Source organism: Tachypleus tridentatus, chromosome 8, assembly GCF_004210375.1.
Source record: "Tachypleus tridentatus isolate NWPU-2018 chromosome 8, ASM421037v1, whole genome shotgun sequence".
NCBI lineage: Eukaryota > Metazoa > Arthropoda > Merostomata > Xiphosura > Limulidae > Tachypleus > Tachypleus tridentatus.
Window position 1 is genome coordinate 4,652,608 of NC_134832.1, and position 16,698 is coordinate 4,669,305.

The following is a 16,698-nucleotide window of genomic DNA, read 5'->3' on the forward strand; positions in this document are numbered from 1 at the left end:
ACTTATTTATTTAGTTGCAATCAGTACAAGAACAGTAATGTGAGAAATTTCCACGATCAAATAAATCTCTTTAGACTGATTTATTCTCTCCTATTTTGGGTGTGGGTGTGGATAGAGATGGCTGTCAATGAACATTGATTTTGAGCTTGTTCTCGTGTCCTATTACAGCACTGCTGTGTATAGGTTGTTGTTGTTGAATTAAGCACAAAGCTACAAATGGGCTATCTGTGCTCTGCCCACCACGGGTATCGAAACCCGGATTTTAGTGTTGTAAGTCCGCAGACATACCGCTGAGCCACTGTGTATAGGAAAGTGAAACTGATTTTGGTATTCAGAAGAAATGATGCTAATATGATGTACATGATTGGACACAATATTGTTGTTTTCACACATTTTTCTGTTGTCTAGGTTCCTAATGGAGTGAATGGGCAAGTATTATCTTTTTCAACGAATACCTGTTTATATTGTTATCTGAAAAGCAATTATAAGAGAGAAATGCACATGTGGATCTTAATCATAGTTTTCTTTTTTCTTAAAAGGAGACGCGTTTTAGGAATAATTGCCGATAAAGTGAAGTAAATATCATAAAGTGCAATAAGTGAAATAGCAGTGTCTGGAGAATTAAAATTAATTAAAATCTGAAATATATAAATATGTACGATTTAATGTGTTGTTACTCAAGATTAGGCAAAATACACACACACATCTGCAATGTATAGTCTCGGTGAATTTAGTGTTGAAAGAAAATTTCAACGTATGAGTTAATAACCCAGCTTTTGTTTATCATGACCGCAATATATTAGATCTTTTAACACCTATGTGCTGATAGCTTTTAAAGATATATTTTTTAAATATTGAAAGAAAGCAAAAGCATTAAAACACTTATTTTCTAGGTACACGTGCCAAATTAACGTTGTCCTATATTATATTGTAGTTAGTAAAATGAATAACATCACATAAAATGAATCAGTTGTGAAAGTAGCTGTGTGTGATATTCAGTTTTAATGTTTCTCATAAATGTCATTTCTATGACATATTTAGTTATCAGCTAATATTCCTGTTGGGCAAACTTTATATCTATGTAAATAAATATAAATCCTTAATTGGATGTCATTCAGAAAATTTATTTTAAATCATCTTCGTAGAAAGTGTTGTTTATTTGTTATATTTCACGTGAAGTTATACAAGGGCTATCTGCGCTAACCGTCTCTAATTTTCATGAGATAGACTTGAGTGAAAACAGTTAGTCAACGTCACCCACTGCCAACTCTTGGACTATCCCTTACTAATAAGTAGTGGGATTGACTAACACATTTTAACGCTCCAATAGCTTAAAAGGCGTGTATGTTATGCTAGGGGATTCGATTCCACGACCCACAAGTTGAGCGTCCTAGCCACAAGGCCACGTAAAACCTTCGTAGAAAGTGAAAGAGAAATTTTGAGTTTAAACTTAAAGGTTGGAGCCAAAATTAACTTATTATGATTTCGAGGTTTTATATGGATGTGTATAACTTTTTACTATTGCCTTGATGACATTTTTGAGTTGAAATACAAGGAACCTCTCAACATTCTGCTTGATTTTCATCATTTTGTATTGTACTATATTTGTTTGCACTGCCTTGTTAAAAGTGCTTGAACACGCAATCTCAGGTATATCTCGGTCAGGGTCTGATTAAGAGAAAGGAAAAAATGGGTACAATTTTCCTAAGAACCTTGATCGATAAGACTCGCGCTAAAATAAATACAAAAATTAGCAACTATATGCCTGATTGAAAAGCTTATATATGAAAGTAGAACAACTGTTTTAGTCATTTCTTAGGAATCTGTTATTTTGTGGTTTAACTTGTTCGTTCACAGATGTATGCTTAGTCATTTAAAAAGTAAACTCTTTGTCATTTCTTTATATTCATTACAATATTAGAATTGATATTTTACATATTATCTACCTATGTTAATGCTTGTAAATTGCTCAAATTGTTTTTAACAACTAGTACTGAATTGTATTTTACTTATTTATGAAGTTCAGTTTTGAGGACCCTTTGAAAATTTGTCACAGGCCCCAAGTTTTTAATCCAGTCCTGATCCCGGTAGCCACTGAACTGATCGATGATTTTAGTTAATAACACAGGCTTGCGAATTTAAACTTCATGAAAGTTGTTTTGGTTTTAATAACGACTTTTCCATAATGTTTGTTGTGGTAAACGAAATAATAATTTGATCTCAGTAAGAGTTTTTTTTTTTCCTGATTTGTAAAAAATTCTTACGTGATTGGAAAAACATGAATGATATTTTTGAAATCCTCGTAGCTGAATTATGGAAATATCGTTATTAATAAAAACAACAACTTTAAATGGATAACACAATATCGATGATTCAACTTACTAAATGCTATTAAGCTTATTGGGATAAAGAACTAGTGGAGAAGATGAGGGAAGCGTGTGAAATATCTGTAGAAACAGTCAAATCATATACGTAACTGAAATTTCCTGTTGTTTCATCTTTCCGATGCTTTATTGCATCTTGTTAATATATAAGATACACACACACATATACATTCCTGCTGCGTTATCTACAGTTTATATGGCTTTCTCTATTTTATCGCCCTCCAGCCAGTACAGCGGTATGTCTCCGGATTTACAACGCTAAAATCAGGGGTTCGATACCCCCTCGGTGGGCTGAGCAGATAGGCCGATGTGACTTTGCTATAAGAAAAACACACACACACTCATTTGTTTAAATGTTTTGTTTTGTGTGGTTTGGCATAAAGACGAAACATCCGCGGCGAGTAGGAAGTTCACTTTTTACATGCCCTATTTTCCGAGATGTAGAGTGGACTTTGGCACATTTTCTGTACAGTTTGTCTTTCTTATGAATGCTTTATTATCATAACATTTTTACGTTTTTAAAATACCTACATACGTACACTCACATGCCTGTATATCTGTCTCTGTTCTCATATGCACTGTTCTCTTTTAGTTCTTTCACACTTCTTCTAGAACTGAATAGCTCTTTGTTCTAAACAATTGAGATGTCATTGAAAGAGTACGTAAAGAACACTGATAAAGAAAGCCAACAAGTTGTACATCTTTATTTTAATTAATTAAAATTTGTGAACTTAAAAAAATCATTTACCTGTTACACATCAGTTTTATGTTACACAATTTTTTTCAAGGTTGCTTAAAATTCCTAATTAATTCAAGTTAGTAAATTTTGTTTTGAAGATGTCAGTGGCAAGCAGAATGAAGGCAGATCAAGATGGTTAAGAAACAGAAGAAAACAGGTGTACGACATTAGAGGTATTTAATGATTTACTCAATTAAAAATATGGCTAAAACTGTATAAAAACAGTAAGTGGTAATTTGTAATATATATTTATAAAAATCAATCGAGCTTAAGATTATGTATTGAAAACCTTGTGTATGTGTACGAGTGGAAGATTAGAATCTATTTTTGACAATTACACAATCAAAATGGAACTGTTGATAAATCGTTCTATTTGCGGATTTTAGCTCTGAAGGAAAACTGATTTATATCATGTTTTATGTTATGATTTTATAATGATCATTTAGGCTTGAAGTTTATTTCTTTGAGTTCTTGCAGTCTTATGTGCCAAATTTTGTTGTAACTTAAACATTTGTATAAAACGTGATTGTTTCAAGTATGGAAAACATGAATTTAGACCTCATGCACCCATACGGTGGCTCAGCGGTAAGCTTGATAACTTATTTACAACGCTAAAATTGAGGGGTTGGTCCATACGATTGCCGTGGTGGAAACTGTAGTTGTGCGCTTGACAATAAACAATGCTCTCCACTTATAGAAAATAGTTGCGATAAACTTCCAGATTTCCCAGAACAGCAACCATCTTAGACTATTCGTTAGATATTTATATCACAGACGTATAATCATCTTAAAACCTCATTACAGTCTTCAAAATGTAGCTGAAAGCCTACAGTGTAATCACATGTTTGTATGCAAACTAGAAATGACATTAAAATAACGCGAGAAAAAGTAAGGTTTTGCAGTGGTTTATGTAAATTTTAGTCCCGCGATTAATGATGAAAGTTAAGGAGTGTGTGTGTGTGGAAAATGTGGAACTTAAGAGCTTAAAAACATTACATGAGCCATTTTGAAAATCCTTTTTTTCAGTGATACTCGATTCGCTTAACATGTAAGAACATCCTTTACTTTTTAGTTATACACCCACCTTTATCCTTCTTAATTACTAAAGAATGTTTGATGTTGTCCAGCTTTGCAGTTCGCTCAAGTACTGTGTTTGTCGTTAAGGTTGTTCATCAGAATAAATAACATACCATTTCACATCGATTAAAAGCCTATACTGTACCACTATCATATGTCATCAGTCGAACTAGGTCAGTATAGAGATGGGCAATGATTAGTTAATGCTAGTATTCCACTTGGCATCTAATGGAATCATCATAAAATCACTAATCGTTCCGGTATCAAGAAGAATAACTTGTTGATTCATCAGTTGTTCTGAACTGTGAGCAAGGTTTTTTTAAGAAAATAATATACGGTGTTAAGGAAATAGATAGTATAGCGTTAGACAGTCCTTACCCTCGTACAGACGTGACACGACATTTATAAAATTTTATGAAAACTTAAACTTCAACATATTAACTTAGTTTGCATCATAAAAGTTGTTGTCAAGTGATTTGTTTTGCTAATTCAAATGTTATTTCAACCCCGGCTACGCCTATCGTAACTCAGCCTTCCAGAATAGCCCTGGTATTGAGTCAAAGGCTTTGAAGGCACTGGATATGTTATATACAGCTTTGTGCTTAATTCAAAACAACAACAATGATTCTGCAATGCATACTTCTAGAATAATAATTTATTTTCTATCACATAAAGATGTTTCAAAAATTGAGAAGAAAAAAAACATTTCCTACATCAAATTATTATTTCGTTTACCACAGTGAATAGTTTTTATTATTATGTTTGAGTTCTAAAACAATCAATTAGACTCTAACGTCACGATTGGTTTAGAGAAATCTATAGCCAGTGTTTGTCAACATTTTAAGCATAACAAAATGTGACCTGGTTTAAATGAAAATGATTCACTTATTTTAAAGTACTTATGACGTTCTGTGCATAATCTGTGCGTAATGAAAAAAAATTAATATCATTTTCGGATTTAATGTACAGAAGATATTACTGTAGAATATGTAAACATTTCAAAACAATAAAACCGTCGCGGGCCTGTGTTATTTCTTATGGACGTAAGCATAAAGAGGTTAACAAATGAATTTGATCGATAAAAAATTTACGAATATGTTTTGAAAAACTATGCGCCATGTAAAGTAATACTTGTGGAGACCTTACTGATTGTCCCCAGTGACACAACAATATGTCTACGGAACCACACCTCTAGAATCCGGCTTTTGATACCCGTGGTGGGCAGAGCCCAAATAGCTCATTGTGAAGCTTTGTGCTTAATTACAAACAAAATGTTACTGATTTGTAAAATAGCAATAATGGTCAATATTGTTTCTCTTCAAATCGTAATTAACCTGTAAACATAGAAAAATATTACTGGCATGAAATAACATTAGTTTAAAAACTAAATTTTACTTATTGTAAGGTAGTACTGAAGTGTTTGTTTTGAGTTTGTAAGCCATATAAGGTAATTTTCTCTTAACAGGTTTTAATTAATAATTTCTTGAGGGATTTAGTAAAACTATTCATACAGTATCAGTTAAAAGAATATTTAAAAGTAATCCATTTATCAACCTATGTTAGTGAATTTTAACATAGAGTCTTCTTCATGAAATTGGGGGAGGGGTGTTGCATCAGATTCAGCTGGGATGTGACCTCGGATCCTACTTCTATGGAGAAAATTAAAGACTGAATAACTTGAAAAATTCCAGTCCTTTGGCTGTACGTCGTTTAACAGTCTAGTGATATCAATGTTTCAATTTACAAAGACCTCTCATGTAGCTACAAGGCAATATCGCATTGTTGACTTTTAAGGAAACTGCTCGGAACCAAATATATAGGTAATAAACATGTCGCCTGTAGCGCAAGAGCTTGCATAAGCATAAGCACATCGCTCTTGCAAAGAGAAATTAATACTCTGTATATAATGGCTGCCTACTTGAAATATCTTAATATTTATATATAATTAAGAAGAATTTGAGCTTCAAGTTACAAAACAAAATATGTCAACTGCTGCATATTTTCACATTCTCTTAAGCATTTAAACTTCACATGTAAGATTCTTAACTGACTGTGTACATATTTTGTGTTTTTTAAACAAAGAACAAATAGTATTTTTAAAAATGTTCACGTCCATAGCTACGCACAAGAGGAATTTTATTTCTGAGTTTTTATAAAAAAAATTTAAATTAAATACAAAAGTTGTTAAGTGATTCTGGACATTTTATACATCTCTGGTTTAAAATGACGAATAAAAATATCTTAAATAAGTACTTAATTTTTGGGAATCTTTTGTTTTTGTTTTGTTTTTGAATTTCGCGCAAAGCTACTCCAAGGATATCTGCTCTAGCGTCCCTAATTTTGCAGTATAAGACTAGAGGGAAGGCAGCTAGTCAGCACCACCCACCGCCAACTCTTGGGATACTCTTTTACCAACGAAAAGTGGGATTGACAGTAACATTATAACGCCCTCACGGCTGAAAGGGCGAGCATGTTTGGTGCGACGGGGATGCGAACCCGCGACCCTCGGATTACGAGTCGAATGCCTTAACCCACCTTTCGGGAATCACATCTAGTTTTTCTTACCTGTATAATTATACCCTAAATTTCGTAAAACTTGTAAATTCGGTTTGTTCTCTTCTGTCTTAATTTTATAAGGTTCTCAATATTTCGTTTTTATTATCTTATTTTTGTTTAAAACTTTCGTCCGTATAAATACAGTTTGATTTTTTTATTTCTTCATTTACATGTGAGCCGTTTCTTCGTTGCATATTTTACTTTTGAGTCAAAAGTGGTCAAGTAGGCAGTACACTGAACTATGTATGGAAAGGTTTAATGTTCGCGACGTGCTGTTATTCAATATATCTCACGCTATCGACTTTGGGTGCATTATAAAAGTTGCATTTAATTTCGCTATTCGGCTGAAAAAGCCAGACAATAAATACCGTTGTAGCAGCAGGCATTGCTAGCTGGGTGCCTTTCGTTTGGTCAGTAGTTCAAAATTGTAGTTTTCTGATCTTGTCGTTTAGTTCGTGTGAGCAAGAGCTACCGTTCATTTTGAAAATCCTAATTGCTTTTTATTATACAGTTTTGATGTAATTAAGTATAATAATTTCCAATACTTCAAGGCTAATATTAAAGCATTAACATTCTTTTCTACTTTCTTAATATGTTCACAAGTTAATTTTTGCTGAAGACGTCTGGATTTTAGTTTTCTAGATTGCGTTTTTATATTAGTGTTTAACGTAAGCTATTCGGTAGTAATCCATCATCATTGCAGTGCTCCAAAATTAAGTGACGATTATTTTGAAAACGCTATCGTATACTTGTGCAATCAATCAACTTGAAGTATTTCTAACTTAACTCTAAAATTACAAGCAAAGATTCTAAATTATTTATACACTAACGCGCTTGTTGATGCATGACTTTGTTGGCCACAGAGTTCCTAATAATATATAGGGCATATAGAAATGTAAACAAAAATAACATTAATATCGCAATTAATCCCATTGGGGATATCTATGTATTTTATATAAGAAATGAGCCAAATAATCCAACATTCTTTTGGTCAGTGTTTTTTTTAAAGACGATCAGTGTTCTAATAGGTAAAAAAATATAAAATTATTCAATATTATGCAATGTATGGAGCACACCAGTAATGACTGGCATACGTACAAAATGGAAATAACTTAAGGGTTAAACAAAGAATGGCTGAATTTTGAGCTGGATAACTTCTTCCAGATATACTATTACTATTAAGACTACAACTGTAAATCAAAATTTGGTTAGTATTAAACACAACGGGCTATCTGTGCTTTTCCAAACATATGTATTAAAATATTAAAATGCGAATTTTACCACTATAAGCTGTGGTATTTACTGCTGAGCTACGACGTGTGTGTGTGTGGGGGCAAATCAAAGAAACACTCAGTTATACTAAAATTTTAAGTTGTAATTTTGTTGTACTAAACCAAAGATTGTAAAACATTTTTCGCAAACGAATCCAAGATGTTTTTAATCTTCGAGTAAATGTACACGACGGATATCTGCGCGAGCCGTCACTAATTTAGCAGTGAAATACTAGAACGATGACAGCTAGTCATCATTATTCGACACCAACCCATAGGCTAGTTTTTTAACAACAAATATTGTGATTAACCTTCACATAGTAATGCCCCCATGGCTGAAATGGTGAGCATGATTGATGTGACAGAAATTCGAACCCGCGGTCCTCAGATTACGAGTTGAGAGCCCTAACCATCTGGCCATGCGGGCCAAAATCTAACAGATATATATTTTTTTAAAATAATATACTCTGTCAATTTTATTACCTCACAATTTCGTGATGATGAAAAACCCACTTGAGATAAAAATATATCTCAGGACGGCTGGCATGGGTATTAACACTTTTACTTTTAAAGCAGAGAACAACGTTTCGACCTTTTTAGGTAATTTTCAGGTTAACGGGAATCTTGGATATAAAGTTCTAAAGCTACCTTGCAGGCTTCAATGGTTTGGACTTCTGTGAAGAGGGAAATTGCATCAAAACTTTCCATTAAGGCTTTATGTTAACCTTTTTGTTAACCTGAAGAAGACCTAAGAAGGTCGAAACATTGTTCTCTGCTTTATTAGTAGAAGTGTTAATACCTATACCAGCCGTCATGAGATGTATTTGAACTCACAGCTTATTTTTTTGTGCATTTATCTTAGCAGCTGGAAGGAATCCGTACCGGCCACTACGAAGAATACCAGAACGGAAGATTGGCCGTCGGTTCCACATAATAGACGAAGGTAATGCGAAAATGCAAATCTGTAATTTTGTCTTTCACAATCTTTGCCCTATCTATGAACTTGTAAAATTGTCTGCGGATTAGACGGGGAGACACTAAAGACTCACTTATTAGTTGAAGGGTTACTACTAATTTTCATATAGACCTTCACCTTCTCACCTGGATTTGATTTACCGCTTTCCTTTCTGTCTCTCAGTTGCTGTGTTTTTTCATTGTTTCCTTAGTGTATGCTACCGCTATTACAAATCCTGGCTGTATATTGGAGTTCCCCCCTTTAATTTGCACGGACTTTAATTCATTTCATATCAACTATCATCAGATTTCTCTGTTATATTTATTCATTTTAATCAACATTCTAAGGTTAGTATGCTATATATTTAATTAAAACATCACGAAATATTCCATGTAGTGAAAAATATTTAAGTCAGAATTTTAGAATTTTTGGTTCTGTTTCTCTCAATCAGGGGTTCCATTCCCTTTCCTACGAACTGGACATTAAATAGAATTTTTTAAAACTGAATTTCGTTTTTACAGTATGAAAAAAACCGTTTCTTAGTTTTTTGGAAAATCTATAGAAACAAATAATTTGATGGTGTGTGAAGGACATTTAAATCGCATTAATTAAAACAATTGGTTTCGAATCGATGTGTTAGAAACAAAAACAAGAGTAAAAACACATAATTTTCTTCAACTCTGACCATAAGATTTTAATTGATGAAAAATGTAATGAAAATGATTATGCTTCTGTCCTGGTGGGATGACATTAAAGTTACTAATTCACAACGCAGAAACCCAGTTTTCGATTCCTCTCAGTAGACACAACATATAGTTCAATGTGGTTTAAACAAACAAACCCTATCCTAAAATACTAGGTAAAATATCTTAATAAACACATTACTAATTTGTATTTCAAGGAATATTACTCATAACCTAATTACAATTATTACACAGTCTCCTCTTTTATGGGCCCAGTGTGGCCCGTGCTTGCGTGTTGGGCAAGGGTTCAGGGTTCGACACACGATGCGGTTGAATACGTTCAGCATTTTTGGTTGTTATAAAAGTGATGCGCAGGCAATTTTTGTTGGTTCAAAACAGCCAGGAAAACCCCACGTGGTTTTGGTGCTGCTGCTGGCTGTCTGTCTTTCTTTTGATTAAGTGTGTGTGTGTGTTTTCATATAGCAAAGCCACAACGAGCTATCTGCTGAGTCAACTGAGAGAAATCGAACCCCCAGCTTCAGCGTTGTAAATCCATAGACTTACCGCTGTATCAGCGGGGAACATGTATTTAAATTTAAGTTTAGGTTTGACTAACACACACGCATATATATATATGAATCTTAAGGGTCTCTGACCTCGTCATTTAGAAAAATATGTGTATAAAATGTAATTTCGGCTGACAAAATAAATTTTATTCTCGTTGGACAACATAAAAATACCAGAATAGGAAACAAGGAAAGGTCTATTAATTTCCTATATATTTTATATATACATTTATGTGTTATAAAAACATTTTCAATGTAACATTGAGCTATATTTTGGAATTATTCTTTAATGTTAGTTTTAAAATACTAGTTTATTTTAATTAAAGTTTGCAGTTTTGTAGTTAAGAATAAGGTAATTCATGCTTAAACAAAAAATGCTTGTTAAAAAATATTTAGAAAATTGATACTGCAAAGTGTTCAGACAACTATTATAATTAAAACAAACAAACCATTCAAAACCCGAGATCACATCAACCTTATCTAACTGTTATTGACTAGACTATTTTGTGACTTTTTGGAAATGTTTGTTTTTGTTTATATGTATTTGAGCACAAAGCCGCACAATGGGCTATCCGTGCTTTTCTCACTACGATTATCGTAACCCTGTCTGCAGCACTGTATGTCCGCAGACGTGCTGCTGCACCACTGGGGAAGGGCTTACAGAAACATACATACATCTAATCGTATCTAAATAACGGTGACATTTAAAAAAAAAGTGTTTTATTTGGTTTTTCTTGTGATATTTTCTTCATTTAATTTTCTTTTCATTAGCCCTTTGGTGGCACAGTAGTTTGTCTGCGGACTTATAACGTTAGAAATCGGGTAGTGGGCAGAGTACGTGTAGCCCATTGTGTAACTTCGTGCTTAACTTCAAAACAAACAAATATATCGTTTCATTATTACACTACAACAACACTAAACTAGTTTGTTTTTCGCAGGTGTTAATGATGAACGAAATGAAGGCAGGTCAAGAAGATTAGGGACCAGAAGAAGGCAAGATCGTCGACTTCACGAGGACAGTGGCAGTGGAAGTAAGAAAGTTGTATAATGTGTTCTACCAAAAACCATTACAGAAATGTACACAGTTGAAAATGTTTAGTGTCTCTCGGTGAGTCAGCGCTAAGTTTACGGATTTCTAACGATCAATTTCGAGGTTAGATTCTCCTAGATGAGCGGAAAGAAAACAAAAAAGACCCGTTGTGTAACTTTGCGTTGAAAAATCGCGTACAAATACAAATGTTTGCTCCAGTCTAAAATAAACTTCTGTACATTAAGCAGGCAGAGAAATGCCGTTGATAATGTATAAGATGGGTGCGACGTAGCCATAGAAAGTAATTACGTCATGACTGTATTTTGGTATTGTAAGTTTCTATACGCAAATAACAACGTTGACAAGATCTTGAACACTCCACCAATTAAAATACAGAAACAAAACTATCGCGTGACCATCAGACGCCTGTATGGAGTAGGAAAAAAAAAGACTCATTTTAGAATATTAAGACAAACTTGACACAGCGTTTCTTTAGTTATAATTGTAGTTGAAATTTCATGTGTAAGTACATAATAAAATCGTTGTTTTTCATGTCAATAACAGAAATTTGATATTTGAATTTCCTAAAATGTGTTGTGGTGAATATTCGCACGATTTGTGGTAAACGATGCCAGACATCGTGTTATGGCTCATAACTTTCTGATGAAGGACGTCTAAAGCTTTAAGGGGTTTTCAACTTATCAAAGCCAGGCTGTGAGGCATCCATTACGTTGCTGTTAGTGCAAGTTATATTCTCCTTGTGTTGAACTAACTATATATTTATATCCTTCTACATATAGGTGAAGTAGTACCGCTGAACTTTCTTTCCGCTCCCGTCTCTAATACATCAAAATTTGTAGACCCATTGCATTAATTGCATTAAACGTGCGAGTCATGTGTCAGAACCTCTCAGTTGTTGATTAAAAAATAGCAAGAACAACAACAAAAATATAATGAAGTACATTCCGCGATTATTTTGTAACTAGGCATAATTTAAGTTAAAACCGTTTTTCAGTTTAAAATGATCTGAAGAAATACATAATCTTTATTAATCTATAATTAGGGCACTCGACTTGCAATCAGCCGGTTACGAGTTCGAATTCCGTCACTGAACATGTTCCTCTTTTAACCGTGAGGGCTTTATGATGTGACGCTCAATCCCACTATTTGTTGGTAAAAGGTAGCGAAAGAGTAAGCAGTGAGTGGTGTTGAAAAGCTGTTTTATAGCTTATTGTTTAAAATCAGGAATTGCTAGGTAGAAGCTCTCGAATGGCTTGGCGCGAAACTACAAATAAACAAACTATAGAAACAACGAACAGCGAATTTATTGAAATATTGGTTTGATTATTACTTATATAAATATAAGGCACTTTTTTATTACTTTGCGAATTTAGTATAAGTCTTGGGACACCTTTAACTTTGTACAAGTAAGAAAGCTGGTTGTTTCTAATTTCTTCATTATCAGAAGTGGAGAATTTTTGGAAGATTTTATGTCGGTTTGTGTTTTAGACCAAAGCCATATTGGGCTATCTGCTTTGTCCATAGAGAGAAGTCAAACCACAGATTTAAGTCTCACAAGAGGAGACGTGTTTAATACGTCCTCCGTCATTTTAAGAAGCGTTTTATAAATTAACAGTAAAGTAAGTATTGTTAAACATCAGTAAAGTACTAAGTTTAATACAATATAGAAACATCCTTTAAAATCATTTGTTGCTTTTGTTTACCTGCCGTAACTTACCTCCTGCTTACCACTATTCTATCTACTTTTTGAAAACTTGCTAATGTAAAGAAAAGAAAAAGAAAAACTCATTAATATTATAGATACAAAAGAATCATAGTGTGGGAAATTAAAAAAAAGAAGAAAACATATCCAGTTACTGTTTTAGTATTGACGTATACTATGCCATAACGTAGATTGAATAAGTAAGTATTAAAAACTAGTGTCTCTTTTTCCATATTAATTTATTATTTTCTTGAACTTTATTATTTTCTTGAACTTTTGGTTATAATTTCGGCAATCGTCTTCAAGTGCTATTTTTGTTTACTACGTTCTAAATGGCTATCCAGAAGGTTAGTTTTATGTTTCATTACAAATATTTAGCTGTATTTTGTTTTTAGGAACCTATAGATATTCAACGAGAAGGTTGCGTGAAGAAAGGAGAAGAGGTCGTCCGTTCCACGTAGTAGGTAAAGGTAAGAAACGTCTTCAGTTTTTGTTTTATATTGCCCATACAGCCAGAACTATTTGCTTTTGCTTAGCTTAGGGTGCTCGACTCGTAATCTGAGGGTCACGGATTCGAATTCCTGCCACACCAAACATGCTCACTCTTTCAGCCGTGGGGACGTTATAATGTAACGGTCAATCTCACTATTCGTTGGTAAAAGAGAAGCCTAAGAGTTGGCGGTCGGTGATGATGACTAGCTACCTTTCCTCTGGGCTTACACTACTAATTTAGTGACGGATAGCGCAGAGAGCCTTCGTGTAGCTGTGCGTGAAATTCCAAAAAACAAACAATTGCTTAGTTTGTTACTTGACTTTGATTTGGTGATTTTTTTCATTTTGTTTTTCATATTTACTGTTCAGTTTGAAGTATTTTATATTCATTCCGTTGTTAATGACATTTATTTCATTCTTTTGACGTTTCTATTTCCGTTAGTTGTTCAAATAATTTGAGTTACATAATTTTCATTCCACTGTATTTATTTTAATCGTCTATTTACTTTGCGGGCTGAGCGTCAAACTATTGCAAGAATATTAGAATGCAAATCGAAGGGTTCACGTTTCGAAATTTGTCGTTGAATATGCTCCATGGTTACGGATTGTGATGCTTTATAAAACTGATAATTAGTCTTGTTATCTGGTTCAAAGAGCGGGGCAAAATCATTGTGGCAATAGATAGTGCAAAGTGGCTACCAATCTGGACCGTAATTCACAAATAACCCTTAAACAGCGGGAATATTGCAGGTAGCAACATCAATTGATGATGGCAACCGTTTAAGGGTTAATAATAATAGACGTGATCCTAGGGGATCTCTGAACTTATCTTTCAGCTCAAGTACACTTAGATTTCACTCAAGTTGAAATTTCCATTTTAGAAATTATAATTTCCGTATTTTGCTAAGAGCAATTTTTTTTTTTTCCATGTGTTTGTTTAAAAGTGTGTCACTGGGTGGATGGAGGCTGTTGTTTTTCATTTCATGACAGATTTATATTTAGGTAATGTTAAAATTAAATGTCTATTTTGATATCAACTTGATCAGATATGTTACGAGCAAGCTCGAAATGCACATGTTATTAGCACGTGGTTGAGGTGTTTATTTTGATAAACAGCTTAAATACGTCATGCTATTTCTGAGAATCTTTTGCCCTGACGATGATTTCTGGTACTAAACAAAAATATTCTTTGGCAATGACTCATGGAAAACAAAAGATTTTTGAATTTCGTGTGAAGCTGCACGAGGGATATTTCTGCTAGTCGTACCTAATTTAGCAGTGTAAGACTAGAGGGAAGGCAGTTAGCCATCACCACTCACCGCCAATTCTTGGGCTATTCCTTTGCCAATGAATAGTGGGATTGACCGTTATAATGTTACGGGCGCCTGACTCGTAATCTGAGAGTTGCGGGTTCGAATCCACGTCACAACAAATATGCTCACCCTAACCATCCTGCTATGCCGGGCCTCGAATTTTAAGTCTATTGGAATATAACATTTCGCCCACGTTCTACAACTAAATCGTGACTTTCAAGAAATTATTCTGCTCGTATAAATCGCGTTTGAGAGAATCTTTGTCTCTCGTCGTCTGGAACAACTAATAAGTTATTGTATTGAATGGAAGGGCTCTTGGATAGTGACTAAAGAAGGACAAAAGATAATTTTAAATGCTATTTTCTCACGCCTCTGATTTGAATCCTCAATGGACGGATTGGAAAGAATGTCGAAAAATCCTATGCATAAATTTTAAATGTTATAATATATATATGAAGGTTTAACATTTTTCTTTAAGTATAAAAATAAAACACATTGCGTCTCTGCTTCTTACATTTTATTCTATTTCCTGTTGCAAGCACACGTTGAGAAAATTATAACCCTGAGAAACCAGTCCCTTACATTGAAAAGCAGATCTGCATACATTTCATAACAATAAGCTATTTTTAAGCTTAAATACAGTTTATTACGTGTAAAACTTAAGGAAAACTCGGTCGATGCCAAAGTTTCTCGAATACTTCTTCAGGAATGTTTAGTAATCAAGTAAAGGCAAACGTCAGTCATGGCAAGGTGGTTGGGGTGCTCTACTCGCAATCTGAGGGTCAGGTGTTCGAATCCAATCCCATCAAACATGCTCGCCCACTTTTAGTCGTGGGGGTATTATAATATGAGGGAGTGACAGAATGAAAAATATTCCATGGAGTATATCCCACATTATTAGTATTAATCTACAAAGAGATGAATCTGTTGGTGGAAGATCGTAACTATGTGTATACAAAGGCTAATTGATCCACACTTCTGTTTCTATAACACATGATTTACAGGAACAAAATTCACTGGTCATTTGGCAAAAATAGTAGATGGTTCTGGAACAATTCATTTTGGCTGGTTTCTACCTCATTTTTCTTCTCCTTGAATTCCATGGTATATCTTTGAAAGTTTATTAGTAGTATTTTCAGTCGTCATAGATAGGAACGTTAACATTAACATGTTTAACTGCAGTTTACTAAACAGAATCTGAATACTGTTAGCAATTTTATGCCTTTTAATATCAAAACGTAAATCGTTATGACATCCAACTTGAGAGTTAAAACAATGTTGGCGTAAGTATCTGGAAGAATTTTACGCCTGTCTTCCGCTAACTGTCAATTTAACTTTTTGCCTGGGTGTGGACCGTTACACTATGTAAAAAAAGAAAAAGAAAAAAAAAAGAGGTGAGTTAAGTGAAAAACTTCGTGAAACATATTTATTGTCCTAAGCAACTTATTTATTCCTGTTATACCATATAATTGTATAAAAAATTATTCATATCTTATCCTCTTGCATTGTTTTGGGAACGGGGAGAATAAACAAAACAGTATGACAGCAGTCTGAGTGTTAAATGTGAATTCAGTTTTAATCAAATAAACTGTAGGATGTTTTACAAATCTTTTTTGCAGTTATATACCATAAATTTCCAGACAACAGATATTTCCCTTGTGTTAGTTGGCTATTTTTAAATTGTATATTGTACCAATAGTTCTGCACTTAGCACGAAGAGTTTCCTGTTTGTTTGTTTTGAATTTCGTGTAAAGCTACAGGAGGGATATCTCTGCTAGCTGTCCCTAATTTAGCAGTGTAAGACTAGAGGGAAGGCGGCTAGTCTTCACCACCCACCGCTAACTCTTGGGCTACTCTTTTACCAACGAATAGAGGGATTGACCGAAACATTATAACACCCACACGGCTG

General features: G+C 33.9%; 1 protein-coding gene across 13 annotated transcripts in view; it reads left to right on the plus strand.

Annotated features, from left to right (window-relative positions):
* LOC143258435 (laminin subunit beta-1-like) overlaps window positions 1-16,698 on the plus strand; it is a 160,483-nt gene that overhangs the window by 32,297 nt on the left and 111,488 nt on the right. For 2 of the 13 annotated variants that reach the window (XM_076517363.1, XM_076517365.1), the window contains exons 2-5: window positions 3,222-3,296; window positions 8,890-8,970; window positions 11,170-11,262; window positions 13,380-13,454. In XM_076517363.1, coding sequence (XP_076373478.1) covers window positions 3,222-3,296; window positions 8,890-8,970; window positions 11,170-11,262; window positions 13,380-13,454 — 324 coding nt within the window. Of the gene's footprint in view, window positions 1-1,846; window positions 1,881-3,221; window positions 3,297-8,889; window positions 8,971-11,169; window positions 11,340-13,379; window positions 13,455-16,698 lie in introns of those variants that run through there. The other 11 variants (XM_076517364.1, XM_076517366.1, XM_076517371.1 and 8 more) reach the window with 9 other exon arrangements.